The sequence below is a fragment of the Rhincodon typus genome, chromosome 45 (assembly GCF_021869965.1).
Source record: "Rhincodon typus isolate 14 chromosome 45, sRhiTyp1.1, whole genome shotgun sequence".
NCBI lineage: Eukaryota > Metazoa > Chordata > Chondrichthyes > Orectolobiformes > Rhincodontidae > Rhincodon > Rhincodon typus.
Window position 1 is genome coordinate 5,453,677 of NC_063376.1, and position 19,101 is coordinate 5,472,777.

General features: G+C 45.3%; 1 protein-coding gene across 17 annotated transcripts in view; it reads left to right on the forward strand.

The window, feature by feature from the left end:
• The window catches only part of LOC109910522 (nucleolin-like), an 89,027-nt gene that overhangs the window by 56,380 nt on the left and 13,546 nt on the right, over positions 1-19,101 (forward strand). For 8 of the 17 annotated variants that reach the window (XM_048620124.1, XM_048620116.1, XM_048620123.1 and 5 more), the window contains 9 exons: positions 559-630; positions 2,300-2,365; positions 5,751-5,852; positions 8,605-8,685; positions 11,039-11,125; positions 13,851-13,946; positions 14,149-14,229; positions 16,471-16,597; positions 17,933-18,060. In XM_048620124.1, the coding sequence (XP_048476081.1) occupies positions 559-630; positions 2,300-2,365; positions 5,751-5,852; positions 8,605-8,685; positions 11,039-11,125; positions 13,851-13,946; positions 14,149-14,229; positions 16,471-16,597; positions 17,933-18,060 (840 nt within the window). The remainder of the gene's footprint in view (positions 1-558; positions 631-2,299; positions 2,366-5,750; positions 5,853-8,604; positions 8,686-11,038; positions 11,126-13,850; positions 13,947-14,148; positions 14,230-16,470; positions 16,598-17,932; positions 18,061-19,101) is intronic. The other 9 variants (XM_048620120.1, XM_048620128.1, XM_048620125.1 and 6 more) reach the window with 6 other exon arrangements.

Below are 19,101 nucleotides of genomic sequence, written 5' to 3' on the forward strand. Positions count from 1 at the left end.
ACGCAACCCGTTGTTAGCCGCTAACAGTCCTCATTAACAGCCATTCACTCTCCTAGCCAGATCATTATCCACTCCTTTGTCTGTCTAGCTGTTCTTCTTTCTCTTTGGGCTCTATCCCCACCTATCACTTACTCCTTAACCCCTCTGTCCACTCTGTCTTCTGCGTACAAACCAACATTTTCCTAGCTGCCATCAGTTCTGAGGAAGGGTCCCTCAACCCGAAAAGTTAACTCTGATTTCTCAGATGCTGTCTGACCTGCTGAACTTTTCCAGCAATTTCTGTTTTTCTTTCAAAAGTGTGACGCCAGCTGAAAACTGCTTTGTAACTAAGAATTTTACAGCCGCTGTGTAAATCTGTATAATTGGCCGGCCAGAGCTACAGATAAGTGGCAGAGGGTGGGACTAGCTGAGTTGCCATTGCAGAAAGCCGCTACAGACGTGAGGAGCTGAGTGGCCTCCTGCTGTGCCATAACTGTTCTGTGATTTGGCGAGTCTTTTTGCTCTTTACTGGAGTGTGTTCCATCGTTACTCAGTTCTTCACTTTTTGTTCTCCAAAAGCCACATTGACTAAGAAAAACAAGCAGGAGCCAGTGTCTCTGATAAAAAGAAGGAAGAAAAAACGAGAACAAAGTAGGTACACATCATTTATTCCTGAAGCCAATCTGTACTTTTCTTGCCCTCTTTCTACTGAACTCATCACTCCCCAGCAAACACCCAGAGTGCACTCTGGTTCTGGCTCAGAAAATGGCCGACAGTTGTCAGTGTAGCTTGTGCTACAGGCCCATGCACATCAAGAAGACAGTGAAAACGCTGTCAAACTGGCTGAGCCATCAATACTTGGAAGGAGACCATTCAGCCCATCATGCCAGCTCGTGGTACAACTGTGTCAACTGAAAGTGTATATCTGCGTGCTCTAGTTGTGATTTAAAAGCAGCACATGCAAGCTGGGAAAAGATTGGGGCACCAGCTCTTTTAGGGTATTGTGGAGTAACGGTAGTTCCCCTTCTTCTGGACCAGACGGCCCAGGTTCAAGCCCTAGCTGTCCTGGAGGTATGTCATAACTTGTCTGAACAGGTTAGGTTAAAATCTATGAGAACCAGATTCCACCTGGGAAAACCTGGACTGTGGATGGGAAATGTAGCCATCACGTATGCTGTAGGGATGAGTGTAAACAAACTGATGTGGAAGCCAGGCGAGATCTTGCTTCACCCTTTACCAGATGGACTGCTAATCCAGAATCCAACCTAATGTCGATAGGCTCAGTGTAGGTTTGATTCTCACCGTGGCAGATAGTAAAATTAATTTTTTTGAAAAAAAAGAATAATTTTTTAAAAATGGTTAGCCTAATGGCAACCATGTAACCACTGTCAATGGTTATAAAAACCCGTCTGGCTCTCTAATGTCCTTCAGGGAGGAGAAATCTGCCATTCTTAACTGCTCAGACCTCCACAGGAGTCCAGAGTCACAGCCATAGTGTTGACCCTCTGGGCAATTAGGGGTGTGTTTTTTTTTATTTTACCTATCTTTCTAATCAACCTGTTCAGAAATGTTATTACGCACCTCTGAGATAGGTGGGAGTTAAACCTGGAGCCCCCAGTCCAGGGGTACGGGCACTATACCGTTGTGCCACAAAAGCCCTCTGTTAGGAGTGGTTAACAAGTGCTAGGCTAACCAGCAACATCTGCATTATATCAACAAATGAAATAAAACTGTGTAGATATTAATTATTCCAAATGTTTAGGGGATTCATCAATTGCTAGTTCTAACCTCAAACAGGGACAACCTTGCTAAGGTTACTAAGCAATTTATTTGATTGCCCAGTATGTTCCTGTGGGAAGGCCTAGTGATTCTTCATCCTTCATGCTCCCTGCCAGTAGCGTGGTTATTCTCCTTTATACACAGTTTTAAGGAAGGCAGACCTCTCCCACTCCACCTGAAATTCTCAAGTTAGGGTTAGAAGTCTAAATTAGCTGCTGGTTCACCTCGGCAGGGCTTGCCAGCAACCCAAGAATGAAAAGTTCACAATTCATTGCTCCAAAAATAACCCTGCACCAGATTCAAATCCCAATTTGGACCAAGTTTACTGGTTGGAGGTAAGAGTGGATGTACAGTACAATTGGTCTCTGTGTCCCAGGGCTAGCATTTTAGCTGGGCTTTGAACTCTTGAGGACTGACCAGTGGTATTCCTCTTGCTAGCATGACCTGTGGGTATAGATGGGAGGAGTTGACAAAGTCCGGCTCTCGTGTAGGACCAGGGGATTTATTATTGCCACTAATTGTACATTCATTCATCAAAAAGCTGAGAAAACAGAGGAGGTGGAAGTATCTGCACGTCAGAAGATGAAGAAAAGACATCGGGAGATAAGTATGTAAATTGACACTTGCAGATATTTTGCTGATATGGTCTATCGGTGGTTAGCATTGCTGGCTCACAACGCCAGGGACCCGGGCTCAGTTCCCTTGGGATCTGTGGAGTTTGCACGTTCTCCCTGTGTCTGCATGGGTTTCCTCCCACAGTCCAAAGATGTGCAGGTTAGGTGGATTGGCCATGCTGAATTGTCCATTGTGTCCAGGTATGTGCAAGCCAGGTGGATTAGCCATGGGAAATGCAGGGTTACAGGGATAGGGTAGGGGGGTGTGTCTGGTTGAGATGCTCCTCGGATGGTCGATGGGCTAAATGGCCTGTTTCCAAACTGTAAGGATTTATGATTATATAAGTCATAGGAGCAGAAGTAGGCTATCTGCCCATCGGATCTGCTTTATCACCGGTGAGATCATGGTTGATCTCATAATCTTCAACTCCACTTCTCTGCTTTCTCCCCCATAACCCTTGGTATCCTTACTGATAATCTGTCTGTTTTAGTTTGAATATACTTAATGACCCAGCCTTGAGAGCCGTTTGTGATAAAGTATTCCCCAGACTGACTACCCTCAGAGAAGAAATTCCTCCTCATTTCTGTCCCATCTGGGAGACCCTACTCTGAGATGATGCCCTCTGGTCCTAGACTCTCCCACAAGGGGAAATAACCTCTCAGCATCTCCCCAGCCAAGTCCCCTAAGTACCTTTGTGTGTTTTAACAGCTTTGCCTCTCATTCTTCTAAACTCCAATGAGTACAAGCCAATCTACTCAATCTTTCCTCAACAAGACAGTCTGTCCATACCTGGTATCAGCCAAGTGAAACTTCTGTGAACTGTCTCCAAAGACAGTCTGTCTGTCCTTATATAAGGAGCCCAAAACTGTTCACTGCATTCCAGATGTGATCTAATTAGTGCATTGTATAGTTTTAGCAAGATATTCCTGTTTTTATATTCTGCTCCCTTTGAACAGAAGCCCAACATTCCATTTGCCTTGCCTCTCACCCGCTGAACTGAAGTATACTAGCTTTTTGTGATTCATGCAAAATCCCTCTGTGCTGTAGCTTTCTGCAGTCTTTCTCTATTTAAATAATATTCAGCTATTATATTCATCGTGTCAAAGGGCATAACCTGATATTTTCCACATTATACTCCATCTGCCAAGCTTTCATCCACTTGCTTAACTTGTTTATATCCCTCTGAAGACTGTGAGTGTCATTGTCATCACTTGCCTTCCCAGCCACCCTATTCACGAAGTTCTGAAATCTGAATGCTTGTACTTACGAGCAGGGAGTAACGTTAAAGATTTGAAATCCGCGCAGTTACAAGCAGCCACTTTATATTGTACTGCATCGTGTTTCGACTTGTGTACAAATTGACTTGGGAACGGGCTCAAGAACGGAACCCATTCACAACCAGAGGACTGCCCATATTTTTCTGTCACCTGCTAACTTGGCTATGGTACACTCACTGTACTATATGTAGACAGCATTGGAACAAGCTGCATGCATGTTACAATTCTCAGCTCGTTAACTCTCCATGGCTGCCAACTTCAGATACGCAAAGCAAAAGCTGATTTTATCAGAGTGGAAAAAGAGAGAGAGAAAGCGTTTGTCGCTGCTTCACATCGTGTACATTTCCAGTCATATTTCCCATTCGGTTTTACTCTTGTCAGCTCCCATGGTATAGTTGAAGACTCTAGCCAGCAGGTGACTCTGTATAGCCAGTTTCTCGGCCCTCCCATCCCAACTGCATTGATAGGGTCAAAGAGCAAGGAGGTTATGTTGGTTCTTCATAGGACACCAGTTTGTCCTCAGTTGGAGGGTTATACCCAATTCTGGGAACGTGGGGACTCCAGGAAGGATGTGTCAGCAGTGGAGGGACTAGAGAGGAGATTTATGAGAATGATTCCCGGGTGAGGACTTTGGGACTGTCATCCTCAGAGAAGCGAATTCTGAGAAGAGATTTAACAAAAGTATTCAAAATTGCAACACAGCTGGACGGTGTAAAAAGGGAGAAAATGTTTCCACTCACGAAAACGATCAACAACAAGAGGGGCACAGATTTGAAGGAGTTAGTGAAAGAAGCAAGAATGATATGAGAAGAATCTTTCTCACGCGGTGAGGGATTAGGGCCTGAAATGCGCTATCTGAGAGTGTGGTGTGGGCACAGTCCATCGAGGCTCTAAAAGGGGAGTGAGATAGTTGTCTGAAAAGGAACAATGGCCCAGGTGAGATGCTCTATTCAGGAGTCAGTGCAGGCATGATGGACTGAATGGCCTTGTTCTACAATGAAACAATTCTCTGATACTGTCATTATTTGTGTATATAGCTCATCTGTTCACAACACCTTGAGGAGGACTAATGTCGCATTGTTTATGTCATCATGCCACCAGGTTTCAATCTGTAAATATTCACGCCACACAAATGCCAGGCACTGGTCATCAACAATAATAGACAATCTAACCACTGTCCCTTGATATTCAATGGTGTTACCATAGTGAATCCCCCTCCCCAACTATCAATATCCTGAGGGTTATCATTGATCAGAAACTCAACAGGACTCACCACATAAATGCAGTGGCTACAAGAACAGATCAGAGGCTAGGAATCCTGCAGCAAGTAACTCCCCTCCTGACTCCCCACTTGCCTGGATGGGGGCAGCCCCAACAACACTCATGAAGCTTGACACCATCCAGAACAAAGCAGCCCGCTTGATTGGCACCACATCCACAAGCATCCACACCCTCCATCACTGATGCTCAGGAGCAGCAGTGTGTACTATCTGCAAGATGCACTTCGGAAATTTGCCAAAGATCCTCTGACAGCGCGTTCCAAACCCACGACCACTTCCATCTCAAAGGACAGGGGCAGCAGATGCACAGGAACACCACCACCTTCAAGTTCCCCTTCGAGCCTCCCTCACTGTTGCTGGGTCAAAATAGGGAATTCTCTCCCTAAGGGCATTGTGGACTGCAGCGGCTCAAGAAAGCAGTTCACCACCACCTTCTCCAGGGTAACTAGGGATGGGCAATTAATGCTGGCCAGCCTGCGGCGCCCACATCCCACAAATTAATAAAAAAAAAAAAATTATCCTGTAGAACACCCTTGCTCCTCTTCAAAATAATAACTGAAGGGTCTTTAATGTCTACCTAAGTGGGACCTTGGTGTAACAATTTAGCTAAAAGCCAGCATTTTCAAAACCACAGCATTCCCTCAATACCGCCATCAGCACTGTCAGCCTGAATATTTGTGCTCAAGCCACCAACGTGGGACCAGAGCTGTTCAAATGAGCATGATGACTTGTCAGATGGTTATTTGAACAGGAAGACTGTGCTGGATTGCGGAGAAAAGGTAGGAAAACGGCACTGACACTATCGTTGGAATTTATTTAGTTTCTTCCTCGGAAGCTGCTTCGACTGAGCAAGGTGGAGAAGTTGTGGAAGGCGCCACTGAAACCTCACTTCGCCAGCTGAAGAAACGGAAACGCAGAAAGTGTAAGTGGATAAACCTTCTTGTGATTTGATATTGCCTCTGGCTGACCCTCTTCAGACAGAGCGCTGGCTATCTTGCTAGGCAGGTCTCCAAGCTCAGTCAGTCAATTCATTGCCCTTAGGGAGACGTGTCACGGAATCATTGACATGTATAGCACGGAAACAGACGCTTCAGCCCAACTTGTCATGCCGACCAGATACCCTAAATGGATCTAGCCCCATTTGTCAGCTTTTGGCCCATATCCCTCTAAACCTTCCTATTCATGGACCCATCCAGATGCCTTTGAAATGTTGTAATTGTACCAGCCTCTACCACTTCCTCTGGCATCTCATTCCATAGAGGCACCACCCTCTGTATGAAAACAATATCCCATAGGTCCCTTTAATATCTTTACCCTCTCACCTATGCCATCTAGTTTTGGACTCCCCTACGCTGGGAAAAAAACCTTGGCTATTCACCCATCTATGCCCCTCAAGATTTTAAACACGGGTATAACGTCACCCCTCAGCCCCTGACGCTCCAGGGAAAATAGCCCCAGCCTATTCAGACTCTCCCTGTAGCTCAGACTGTCCAACCTTGGCAACATCCTTGTAACTCTTTCCTGAACCCTATCAAGTTTCACAACTTCTTTCCTACAGCAGGGAGACCAGAATTATATGCAGTATTTCAAAAGTGGCCTCACCAATGTCAAGTTAGAGAAAATGAAATCGTAGATTAATACAGCACAGAAGGTGGCTGTTCAGTCCGTTGATTCAGCCTTGACTCTATTGAACTCCAACCCAGATTATATCACTCCCCTTTTCCCATATCCCTGTAACATATCTTCTTTCAAATAGTTATCCAATTCTCTTCTGAACGTTGCTATTGAATCCTCTCTTCACAGCTCTACCAGCTGGATCATTCCAAATTTCAGCTGCTCAGTGCATTACAAAGTTTCGCCTCCCATCACTTCTGTCTCTTTTCAAATCCACTTAAAGGTACTCTGGTTATCGCCTCTTCAGTTATTGCAAACAGTTTCTTCTAATTTTTATCTGCTAACATATATTCTTAGCCTTCTCCCCAATCTAAGCAAGATATCCTCCGACCCCCAGCTGCTTTAGTGTGTTAACACAGTGTGGAGGTGGGGGAACATGGCAGATCAGGCAGCATCAGAGGAGCAGGACGTTTCAGGTCGGGACCCTTCATCAGGACTGGTGTTGAAGGGTCCCGACCTGAAACGTCGAAATTCCTGCTCCTCTGATGCTGCCTGACCTGTGTTCCTCCAGTTCCACACTGTGTTGACTCTGACTTCAGCATCTGCAGTCCTTGCTATCTACTTTAGTGTGTTACATCTTTATTTTTCAGCGCATTGTGTACAGGACATCAGTCAGGCCACTTTTGGAATATTGTGTTCAGTTCTGGTCTCCCTGCTATAGGAACGATGTTGTTGAACTTGACAGGGTTCAGAAAAGATTTACAAGCATGTTACCAGGGTTGGAGGGTTTGAGCTATAGGGAGAGGCTGAATAGGCTGGGGCTATTTTCCCTGGAGCGTTGGAGGCTGAGGGGTGATCTTATACTGGTGTTTAAAATCATGAGGGGCATGGATGGGGTGAATAGCCAAGGTCTTTCCCAAGGTAGGGGAATCCAAAATTAGGGGGCATAGATTTAAGGTGAGAAAGGGAAGATTTAAAAGGGAGGCAAAGGACAATATTTTCATCCAGAGGGTGGTGCGTGTATGGAATGAGTTGCCAGAGGGAAGTGGTGGAGCATGTACAACAACAACATTTAAAAGGCATCTGGATGGGTACATGAATAGGACTGATTTAGAGGGATATGGGCCAAAGGCTGGCCAAAGGCACTGGATGAAATTAGGATATCGGGGATATGTTGGACTGAAGGGCCTGTTTCCGTGCTGTACAACTCTACGACTATGTATAATTGCTCATCCCTGGTGACACTCTCCTGAATCTCCTCTGCACCCTCTCCAAAGCCGCCATTACAAAGTTTTGCCTCTCATTGTTTCTGGCTGTTTTCCGAATCCACTTAAAGTTGCCTTAACAAAAGTGGGGTACACCTTGTGCACACATAGCCTTGACCAAGATAGTACAGCACCAAAGGAAGCCATTCAGCCCATCGTGTCTGCGCGGGTGAGCCACTTCATAGTTTTTAACTACGCCAGGTTCCTGGCAGTATTATTTTCTTACACTGGTGTGAAGGAAACTGGGTAACACACTGGCTCAGTGATTAGTGCTGCTGCCTCACAGTGTCAGGGGCCCGGGTTCGGTTCCAGCCTTGGGCACCGGTCTGTGTGGAGTTTGCATATTCTCCACGCGTCTGCGTGGGTTTCCTCCCACAGTCCAAAGATGTGCAGGTTAAGGTAGATTGGCCATGCTAAATTGCCCCGTGGTGTCCAGGGATGTGGATTAGCCATGGGAAATGCAGGGTTACAGGCATAGGATAAGGGAGTGGGTCTGGATAGGATGCTCTTCAGAGGGTCGGTGTGGACCTGATGGACTGAATGGCCTGCTTCAGCACTGTAGGGATTCTGTGAAAGTTACAGGATGAACCCTTGACGGATTTGAAAAAGGCACAAACAGAACTGAAGGGGCCAGGTGGGAGATTTTTACCAGGCGCAGAATGAGGCAGTAAGAAGCCAGGACCAGTGACAAAGGTTGGGGTGGAAGTGCAGGAAGAGGCACCAGTACTGTGGGCTAGAGTGCACCTTGCTGAGCACAACTATTGTCAGAAAACTCATTGCTTTGTTCTCAAAAAGCAGCTTTAAGTGAGGAAAGCAAAGGTGACAAGCTGGAGGACAAGGTGTCGACGAAGGAAAAGAAGAAAAGTACAGAAAAACGTAAGTAAATAGTTTATTCCTGCTCAGTCACTTTATCGCCTGTTTGTTCAATCATATACTTATTCACATACCACCATGACTTGGAACAACGTTGGCCATGCCCTTACTGTGTCACTGGGTCAAAAGCCTGGAATTCCCTCCAACAGCATTGTGGGTATCCACACAAATTTCAACACTTCAATACGGCAATGCACCAGAAGATTTTTAAGACTAATCATGAGATGGGCAAGACAAGCGATACCCACATGCTAGGAACGAATCCCAAGAAACGCTAATAGGAAGTGTGACATTAGCTAGGCCAGCATTTATAGCTCATCGCTACGTACCTTTGAAATGATGGCTTCGACTGCTGAAGTCCATGTGATATAGATACACCCACAGTGTTATTAGGGAGGAAGCTCTAGGATTTTTTTCTATTCATTTGTGGGATGTGGACATCGCTGGCTGGCCAGCATTTATTGCCCATCCCTTGATGCCCATCCCTTGATGCCCTTGAAGAGACTTTGTAGCGATTGGTACAACTGAATGGCTCGCTGGACCATTTCAGAGGGTAGATGTTAGTGTGTTCGCCGAGCTGGGAGGTTTGATAGCAGACGTTTTGTCCCCTTACTAGGTGACAGCCTCAGTTCTGTGGAGCCTCCTGTGAAGCGCTGTTGTCTTGTGCCAGTTCGAATTTATATGGTCAGGTTTTTTTGCTGCTTCCAGTAGGTGCCAGTTCTGGATGTGCGTTATAATGGTCGGTATATCGGGTCTAATTCAATGTGTTTGTGTATGAAGCCCGCAGATGAATGCCAAGCTGCCAAGAATTCCCTGGCTGTCCTCTGTTTGGCTTGTCCTATGATAGTAGTATTGTCCAAGTCGAACACCAGCTAGCAACTAAACAACACAACCAAATGTCCTTGGTTTCAATATTCACAGACCAGAAAAACCATATTTTCAACTCGGACAACACTACTATCATAGAACAAGCCAAACAGAGGACAGCCAGGGAATTCTTGGAGACTTGGCATTCATCTGCGGACTCCATCCACAAACACATTGAATTAGACCCGATACACCGACCATTACAATGGACAACTGGAGCCAGCACCTACCGGAAACCAGGCCATATAAATTCGAACCGGCACACGGCGACAACCTTTCACAGGAGGCTCCACACCACTGAGGATGTCACCTAGTAAGGGGACGAAACGTCTGCTATCAAACCTCCCAGCTCCGCAAACACACCAACATCTACAACCAGCACCCGAGCTACAAATCTTCACTCAAACCCTCAACATTTCAGAGGGCAATTGGGAGTCAAATCACATTAGCTGTGGGCCTGGAGTCATGTGTTTCCAGACCAGGTGAGGATGGCAGTTTCCTTCCCTGAAGGACGTTAGTGAACCAGATGGGTTTTTCCAACAATTGATAATGGTCTCGTGGCATTCAGCAGTTTTTTTTTTATTGAATTCAGATTCCACCATCTGTCGTGGCGGGATTCCAGCCCGGGTCCCTAGAACATTTACTGAGTTTCTGGAATAATAACTGGTGATAATACCAGTAAACCATCCCTATTTGACCCAGCAACAGTGAAGAAAGAGCTGATGTAGTCAGGATGGTGGCAGCTTGGAGTGGTCCTGTCAGACCCATTCCATTGTTGCTGTCTGCATAGCCCTGCAAGTTCATTATTTTCAAGTGCCCATCCAATTTCCTTTTGAAATCATTCATTGTCTCTGACTCCACCCAACCTCCTGGATGTTGAGTTCCAGCTTAATACCATTTGCTGCATGGGGAGAAAGAAAAACTTGCCAAGCTTCCTACAAAAAAATGTAAATAAGAGCAGGAGCAGGCCTTTTGCTATGACAGTAGCTGCTCATCCAGTTCAGTCCCCTGTTCCCACTTTCACCCCATATCTTCTGATCCTTTTTGTCCTAACAACTGTATCTAACTCTTTGAAAACATTCAGTGTTTTGGCCTCGGCCGCTTTCTGTGGCAGAGAATTCCACTCCTGGTTCTTGACTCCCCGGTCATCAGGAACAAACCTCGATAATACCAAATCAATGTCAATATGTCCTTTTCCCCTTTGATATCCTTTCTAAAGTACTGGGCTCAGAATTGAGACACCGTACTCTCTGAGGATTAGCCAGCAGGATTTGTACTCCATTACTTTTGTAAAAGCTGGGATCACAAATGCTTCTTTTTTTTTGATAGCCTAATCAACTTGCGGTGTCTGGTAGAGAAAAAGGGAGAATTATAGGAGAGGGATTTGACTGGATCCCAATTGTTAGAATGTGGGGGCCCCTGACATTGCTCACTGCCTGACTGCTCAGTAACACTACTGCTATCAAACCCTTTCTTTTTTCCTGAAAAGCTGCTTTTAGTGAAGGAACAGAAGGGAACGCTGCTTCTCTGCCTCAGAAGAAGAAGAAAAAGAAAAAGAAGAAAAGTCAGGAGAAAGGTGAGAAAGCGCTTTTCAAAACTTGAAATCGGGTCTGCTTCCACCTTTTCAATGACTTCCATTGTTCCTTTGAGCAGGAGCAGCTCGGTGGCTCAATGGTTATCACTGCTGCCTCACAGCACCAGAGAGCCAGGTTCAATTCCACCCGTGGGCGACTGTGTGGAGTTTGTACGTTCTCCCCATTTCTGCGTGGAATTTCCTCCCGATGCTCCGGTTTCACCCTGCAGTCCAAAGACGTGCAGGTTAGGGTGGATTGGCCATGCTAAATTTCCCAGTAGTGTGCCAGGGATGTGTAGGTTAGGTGGATTAGCCGTGGGAAATTCAGGGTTACGGGGATGGGATGGTGACGCAATGAGCCGAATGGCCAGCTCCCACACTGTGGGGATTCTATGTTGAAAGATCTAGATGGGGAATCAAGACATTACTGAGGGAGAACTGCACTGTCAGAGCTGCTCCTTTTTGGGTGAGACTGAATCAAGGGCTTCATCTGTCCCCACCATGTGGATATAAAGATCCTTTGGTACTATTTCAAAGAAGAGCAGATGATTGCTTGCTAGCATCCTGGTCCAATGGCTATCCCTAGACCCAACAACTAGAAGCAGACCTTTTGGTTAATAACACATTTTGGTATTTGTAGCTCAAATACCACAACAGTGACCACACTTAAAAATGACATCACAGCTGTAAACCACTTTGGGATATCCTCTTTCAATGAAAGGCACCATATAAAGGTAACCCTTTCCTTTTAAATAACCAAGTTATGTGGCTCAGTGGTTAGCACTACTGCCTCACAGCACCGGGGACCTGGGTTCAATTCCACCCGCAGGCGACTGTCTGTGTGGAGTTTGCACGTTCTCCCCGTGTCTGCGTGGGTTTCCTCCCACAGTCCAAAGATGTGCAGGCTAGGTGAAATGGCCGTGCTAAATTGCCCATGGTGTTCAGGGATGTGTAGATTAGGTGGGTTACAGGGGGATGGGTCTGGGTCTGGGTGGGATGCTCTGCGGTTCGGTGTGGACTTGTTGGGCTGAAGGGCCTGTTTCCACACTGTAGGGATTCTATGATTCTAAATTACCCATAGTGTCCAGGGATGTGCAGGCTTGGTGGATTAGCTATGGGAAATGCAGAGTTACAGGGATGGAGTAGCAGATGGGCCTGGGTAGGATGCTGTTTGAGAATGAATGTGAACTCGATGGGCTGAATGGCCTGCTTCCACACTGTAGGGGTTCTATGAAGTGCATGTGATATTACTGGTAATCAGCTGTTGCACACTTCACATACACACGCACGCGCACACGCACACTCTCAGAAATTGCAGCATAGTGATTAATTTTAGAATTAGGTTTTATTATCATGTACTCAAATGTAGGAATACAGGAGTACAGTGAAGAGTGTACAAAGTCACCATTCATCTTGGTTACACACTTGGTTACAAAACTGAAATTTTTAAAAAAAGCAGAAATAAAAGAAACAAAGCCAAAATGAATGAAAAAAAGTCCAGATATTAAAGTGCAGGGGACAATTTCAAAGTTTGCAGATGAAAGGAAACTTGTAACGAACAAAAACAAAAATTGCAGGAGAAACTGAACAGTCCCAGCAGTATCCACAGAAACAGAGTCAACGTCTTGAGTCTGATCAAGCTGTTGGATTAGCAGCACAGTGACCTTGAGTTTGAACCTGATCGCAGCAAGCTAACATCAATTTGTCAAATTCTTTTTGGAAACTCATCTCTTTCACTAAAGCATTTCCCAGTGCAACTCAGTTTGACCTACATGTCCCATGCTCCCTGCTTTACCATGGAGAATATTGGGGGAAAAAGCTGTCTTTTTGTGTTAACTACATTACCAGAGCAAGATTTAAGAAAAAGGCTATGGAAAGAAAGGTTTTTGGATATTGAGAAATAGTGGGTAAATTGAGTTGTGATACAGAAGTGGGGACATTCTTCTATGATTACACAATGTCCAGTACCATTTGCAGCTTCTCAGACACTGAACTTGTCCATGTTTAAATGCAACAAGATATGTAAAAAGACATTTAACAAGAAAGTATCCAGGTTTGAGCTGGCGAATGCCACACGAATGCCAGGCAGTGACCATCACCAATAAGAGACAATCTAACCACTGCCCCTTGACATTCAATGGCGTTACCATCACTGAATCCCCCCACTATCAACATCCTGGGGGTTACCATTAATAAGAAACTCAACTCGACTCTCCGCATAAATACACTGGCTACAAGAGTAGGTCAGAGGCTAGGAATACTGCAGAAAGTAACTCACCTCCTGACTCCCCAAAGCCTGCCCACTATCTACAAGGCACAAGCCAGGAGTGTGATGGAATGCTCCCCACTTGCCTGGATGGGTGCAGCTCCAACACTGTCCAGGCCAAAACAGCCTACTTAATTGGCTCTACATCCACAGGCATCCACTCCCTCTACCGCCAACGCTCAGTAGCAGCAATATGTGCCATCTACAGGATGTGCTGCAGAAATTCACCAAAGATCCTTAGATAGAACCTTCCAAACCCATGACCACTTCCATCTAGAAGGGCAATGGCAGCAGATACATGGGAATACCATCCCCTGCAAGTTTCCCTCCGAGCCACTCACCATCATAATGTCACTAAGGTGTCGCAGCCACCCCTAAAACACCATGAGCAATGCACTGGTATGTTTATAAAGAAAGGCTTGCCGGTCTGTTGCCACAAAACATTTCTTTGGTCTCCTTCAGAAGTTTTCTTAAGTGACAAGCGAGCAGAGGAGGAAGAGGAGGAGGAGAAGGTTGCCTCTGTGCTGCAAAAGAAAAAGAAGAAAAGTAAGGAAAAACGTAAGTGGATTAAACATTTTCTAACAACATATGTCCTCATTCTGTCTGTCTGATGCCATGACCTGTCCCATTGGCAAGGAGACCATCAAGTACAGGGTTCCTAGACTCTACCACTGCACTTCTCTTGCCATTCTACGTTGTTCAGCCTGGTTGCCCGATATTATGTTCTTACGTTATTACATTCATCTTTTCTTTCTCAAAGCGGCTTTAAGTGAGAAAACAATGGTGGAGGAGCACACTGCCTGTGCAAAGAAGACGAAACGTAAAAAGGCACAAGAGAAAAGTATGTAAAATAAGACATTATTAAAGTTAACACAAACAAAGAAATGCAGATGCTGAAGATCTGAAACAAAAACAGAAATTGCAGGAGCAACTCAGCTGATCTGGCAGCATCTGTGAAGAGAATACAGAGTTAATGTTTTGAGTCCAGTGACCCTTCTTCAGAACATGCTCTCCACAGATGCGGCCAAACCTGCTGAATCTCTCCAGCGATTTCTGTTTATTGCATTTCGAAATTGTTTTTCTCCCTCTTTTGGCTGCTATACACAGAAACACTTTGTCGTACAGTGGATTGCTCACCTTGGAGCAAAGGTGGTGTACAAGGTTATATTTGATTTTATTATTGTCATATGTACCTAGGTACAGTGAAAATTTTTGTTTTGTGTGCAGTACAGGCAGACCATACCATACCAAGTGCATTAGGGTAATAGAACAGAACGAGGAATACAGTGCACAGAAGGTGCACAAAGAGCGAGGTAGGCATTAAATTTAAAATTTGAGAGGTCCATTCAGAAATCCAATAACTGCAGGGGAGAGGCTGTTCTTGAATCTATTTGTAAGTGGATACAAACTTTTATATCTGCCTGATGGAAGAGGTTTGAAGAGATTATAACCGGGGTCTGAGCGGTCTTTGATGTTGGTTGCTTTCCCAACGCAACGGGAAGATGGAGTCAATGGATGGAAGATTGGCTTGTGTGATGGCATGATAACAGACTTCGAAGGAGCAAGTCTTCCCATTAAGGGTCTGAGTTATAAAAACAGTCTGGGACTTTCTTCACCAGAGCGTAGGAGGTTGAGAGGTGACTTTACAGAAGTTTATAAAATCATGAGGGGTGTAGATAAGGTGATTAGCAATGGTCTTTTCCCCAGGTTGGGGGAGTTCAAAACTAGGGGGCATATATTTAAGGTGAGAGGAAAAAGTTTTAAAAAAAGGTATGAGGGGCAACTTTTTTACAGAGTGGATGTGTGGAATAAATTTCCAGATGAAGTGATGGATGTAGGTGCAGTTACAACATTTTAAAAGATATTTGAATAAGTTCATAAATAGTAAACGTTTGGAGAGAAATGTGCCAGGAGCAGGCAGGTGGGACCAATTTAGTTTGGGAACATGGTCGGCACGGACTGGTTGGACAAAGGGTCTGTTTTCATGCTATAAGACTCTGTAACTGATGGTATCAGGATGAGGGGACACAAATTTAAGGTTTCAGACTAGAGATTTAGGGATGCTAAGATGAAGCTGTTTTAAGGAGCAATTAGTAAGAACTTAGGACATGTTACCCATGAGGGTGTTAGAAGCAGAGACCATCAGTGATTCCAAAGGGAAATTAGATGGGCACTCAAAGGGAATAAACTTTCAGGGCTACAGGTATTGAGCAGGAGAATGGGACTGACCAGATTGCTCCACAGGGAGCTGGCATGGACTCAATGGGCCAAATTATCACTGCCTCAGCTGTAAATGACTCCATGCTCCAGCACGGAAGGAGGTCATTCAGCCCCTCGTTCTTGGGTGACCTCTTTGAAAGAGTTCTCAAACAGCTCCCACTTCCCTCTCCCCTTGTTCTTTCCCCATAGCTCCATAAATGTTTTCCCCTTAAAGCATGTTGAATAACTGAAAACAAGCACTTTTCAGATCACGAAAACCCCAAAGTTAAAAAGGATAAAACCATTTCTCATGTTGCCTCTGGTTTTGTTTGCAAAACGACCTGTATAAACAAAAAAATGCCTGAGATGAAATATTGTCTTGTTTTATACTCCCAAGGGCCGTGTCAGGGACCTTTGGGCTTGTGTTTTCATCTCTCACGTTGTCCAGCCTGGCCTTCCAAGTTGTAGATCCCTGCAACTCCCTAGTGCCAGTATCGACTTCATCAGGAGTAATGGGTACAGGTTGCACAGCTTGACTTGTGCTACCTCAAATTTGTAATGATCTGACCCGTCTTGGAGCTCCTTCCACCCCAAGTGAAATAACTGGCTCTGTGTCTGTGTCTGTGTCTGTGTCTGTGACAGTGTACCATCCAGCAATACCGAGCCCAGAAGCCACTCGATCTTGAGGACTCCCGCTCCCCCCCCCCCCGCCCCCCCGCCCCCCCCCCCCCCCCAAAAAAAATTCCTGTGGTGTTTGCAAAGCCCCAGGTTTTGACCATGTTTAGAATGATAAAGCGCTCTATTGAGTTAGAAAGAAACCAACTTTCTTTGGGGAATCGACAACGTGAGGTCCTTCCACTAATCGCGTTCCCTGTTCTCACAGCTTCCTGGTGTCTCTACATCCAGAAGTTGAGGTCCCAGAATACACCATGTGAGCTGAAGACGGCCATTGGCGATTTTCTAAGCGAGAGGTCGGTTCCCTTCAAAGAGATTCAACTGGATCCTGACAGGTATGGGCTTGAGTTTCTCTCTTGATGATAGGCTTCATATCCAACCGGGACATTGGGTCAATTCTGGGGAATGATGTGCTTTTTCTTTCCCAACTCTAGACATTCAGTGTCAGCAGCAAAAACTCCGAGACTACGTAGACTGCGGGTTAGATGCAGAGTAAAGCTCCCTCTCGAAAATTGTTGCCATCAAACACACCCAGGACAGGGACAGCACTCGGTTAGGTATAGAGTAAAGCTTCCTCTACACTGTCCCCATTAAACACTCCCAGGACAAGGACAGCACAGGGTTAAATACAGAGTAAAGCTCTTTCTACACATCCCCGTTAAATATCCCCAGGATAAATATAGCACATGGTTGGGTACAGAGTAAAGCTCCTTCCACACTGTCTCCATCAAACACTCCAAGGGCAATGTACAAAGTGAAGCTGCTTTTCACTGCAGTATCAGATCATCTCAAATCAGGTCCAGAGTGGAAAGAGATGCAGTTAATTTCCCTAACTTCCTGCCACAATACAACAATAAGCCCGCAGTGGCTTCTCTGAATCTTGTGGTAAGACTTGCGTTTGCACACTACAAACGTAGCTTTCTAACATCCCAACCCTTCACATACACTGTGGTGAATTAAGTTATGAAGAGCAGATGTTACGATGTCTGGAACTGCAGTGGTTATTGTGTGAACTGAAAGATCCCATAAACGTTCGAGTGGAGGGAGGATGATGTTGCACACCGTAGAGAAGCATTAGCAGGAGAAAGAGTCTTCAGCATCCACCTGAACCAGTGGAAATGGCACTCAGGACCTGGGTTTAAATGTCTCAACCAACAGACTGCTATTATCAGTGCTGCAGAACTCCTTCAGTACTCGGTCTGGATTGTTGTGTGGGGTTGGAACACACAATATCCTCACCAGAAGCGAAACTGCCGATAAGACACATCCCTTGGAAGCTCCCTTCAGTTGGGACTCTCATGACAGTGCCATAAGTGTAGATTCATGTATCAAAGTCCACAATAGGAAAGGAGACAATTTTTGCCAACCCAGAAGTCTTCCTTGAAAGGTACCACCGCTCAGCTCTGTCTTAATGCACTAAATATTTTTGCACCTTCTCCAGCACCTCTACATCGATTTGTAAATTATACACACCAGAATGTTCATAGTTAAAGCATCTGTGCAGTTTAACATGGTTTCTCTGCTTTTCGATTCCTTTAGAAATGAAGCCCAATGCTCTGCTTTCTTAGACCCACCGTAACCTGTGCCACTGTTTTGAGTGACTGTGTACTTGTGTAAAAGTCAGATTTATTGACAAAATTTGACCGATTCGTTGCCTGGCCCACTTCTAGCTGCTCCGCTCGTGTTGAACTGAACCGTGAGGGCGACCTGAATGAAGCTGTGCAGCTTGACACTTGCAAAATTCTCGGACAAACGGCAAAATTAAGCAAGGTGGAGAAACTGGGAGCTCTGGACGGCAGTGAGTCAGTCTGTTTTTTGCAGTTCCTTCAGTTCTCGATGCTCTGCTGAAAGGCATTGATTCGTCCTGGCGTAGGAATGTCAAAGGGGAGTGGGCCTCCAGATATCAGCAAAGGAACCAGGCTCCATGCTGAGCCTGAACAATACATGTTGCAATGCTGAGTAACAGGGATCCTACAATGGAGCTCCAGGTCCCTTCCTTTACCAACATGTGAAGGTTTTCCAGCCAGAGAGTATGCCTCATTTCTACGGAAATGTGAAAGAAGGCATTTGGTATGCTTGTCTTTATGGATCAGTGCATTGAATATAGGAGTTGGAATGTCGTGATGTGGCTGTGCAGGACATTAGTAAGGCCACTTTTAGAACACTGTGTTCAATTCTGGTCTCCCTGCTTTAAGAAAGATGTTGTTAAACTTGAAAGGGTGTGGAAAAGATTTACAAGGATGTCGCCAGGTTTGAGCAATAGGGAGAGGCCTAATAGGCTGGAGCTATTTTCACTGGAGTATTGGAGGCTGAGGGGTGGCCTTATGGAGATTGATAAAGTCATGAGGGGCAGGGATAGGGTGAATAGCCAAGGTCTTTTTCCTAGGGTAGGGGAGTCCAAAAATAGAGGACACAGGTTTAAGGTGAGAAGGGAAAGATTTAAAAGGGGCCTAAGGGGCAACTTTTTAATGCAGAGAGTGGGGCAACATTTTCATGCAGAACTGCCAGAGGAAGTGGTGGAGGCTGGTACAATGACAACATTTAAAAGGCATCTGGATGGATAGATGAATAACAAGCGTTCAAGGGGGATATGGGCCAAATGCTGGCAATGGGACTAGATTAATTTAGGATATCTGGTCAGCATGAACAAGTTGGGCCAAAGGGTCTGTTTCCATGCTGTATGACTCTATGGACTTTACCTGATCACAAGGGGCAGTTCTGTCGCAGTAATTTTATTGGAATAGTAAATCGGAGACCTCAACTAGTGCTCTGGTCATAAGTTCAAATCCCACCAAGGCATCCAACCTCTTGATTATCAAGGACTGATCGTGAAACTACA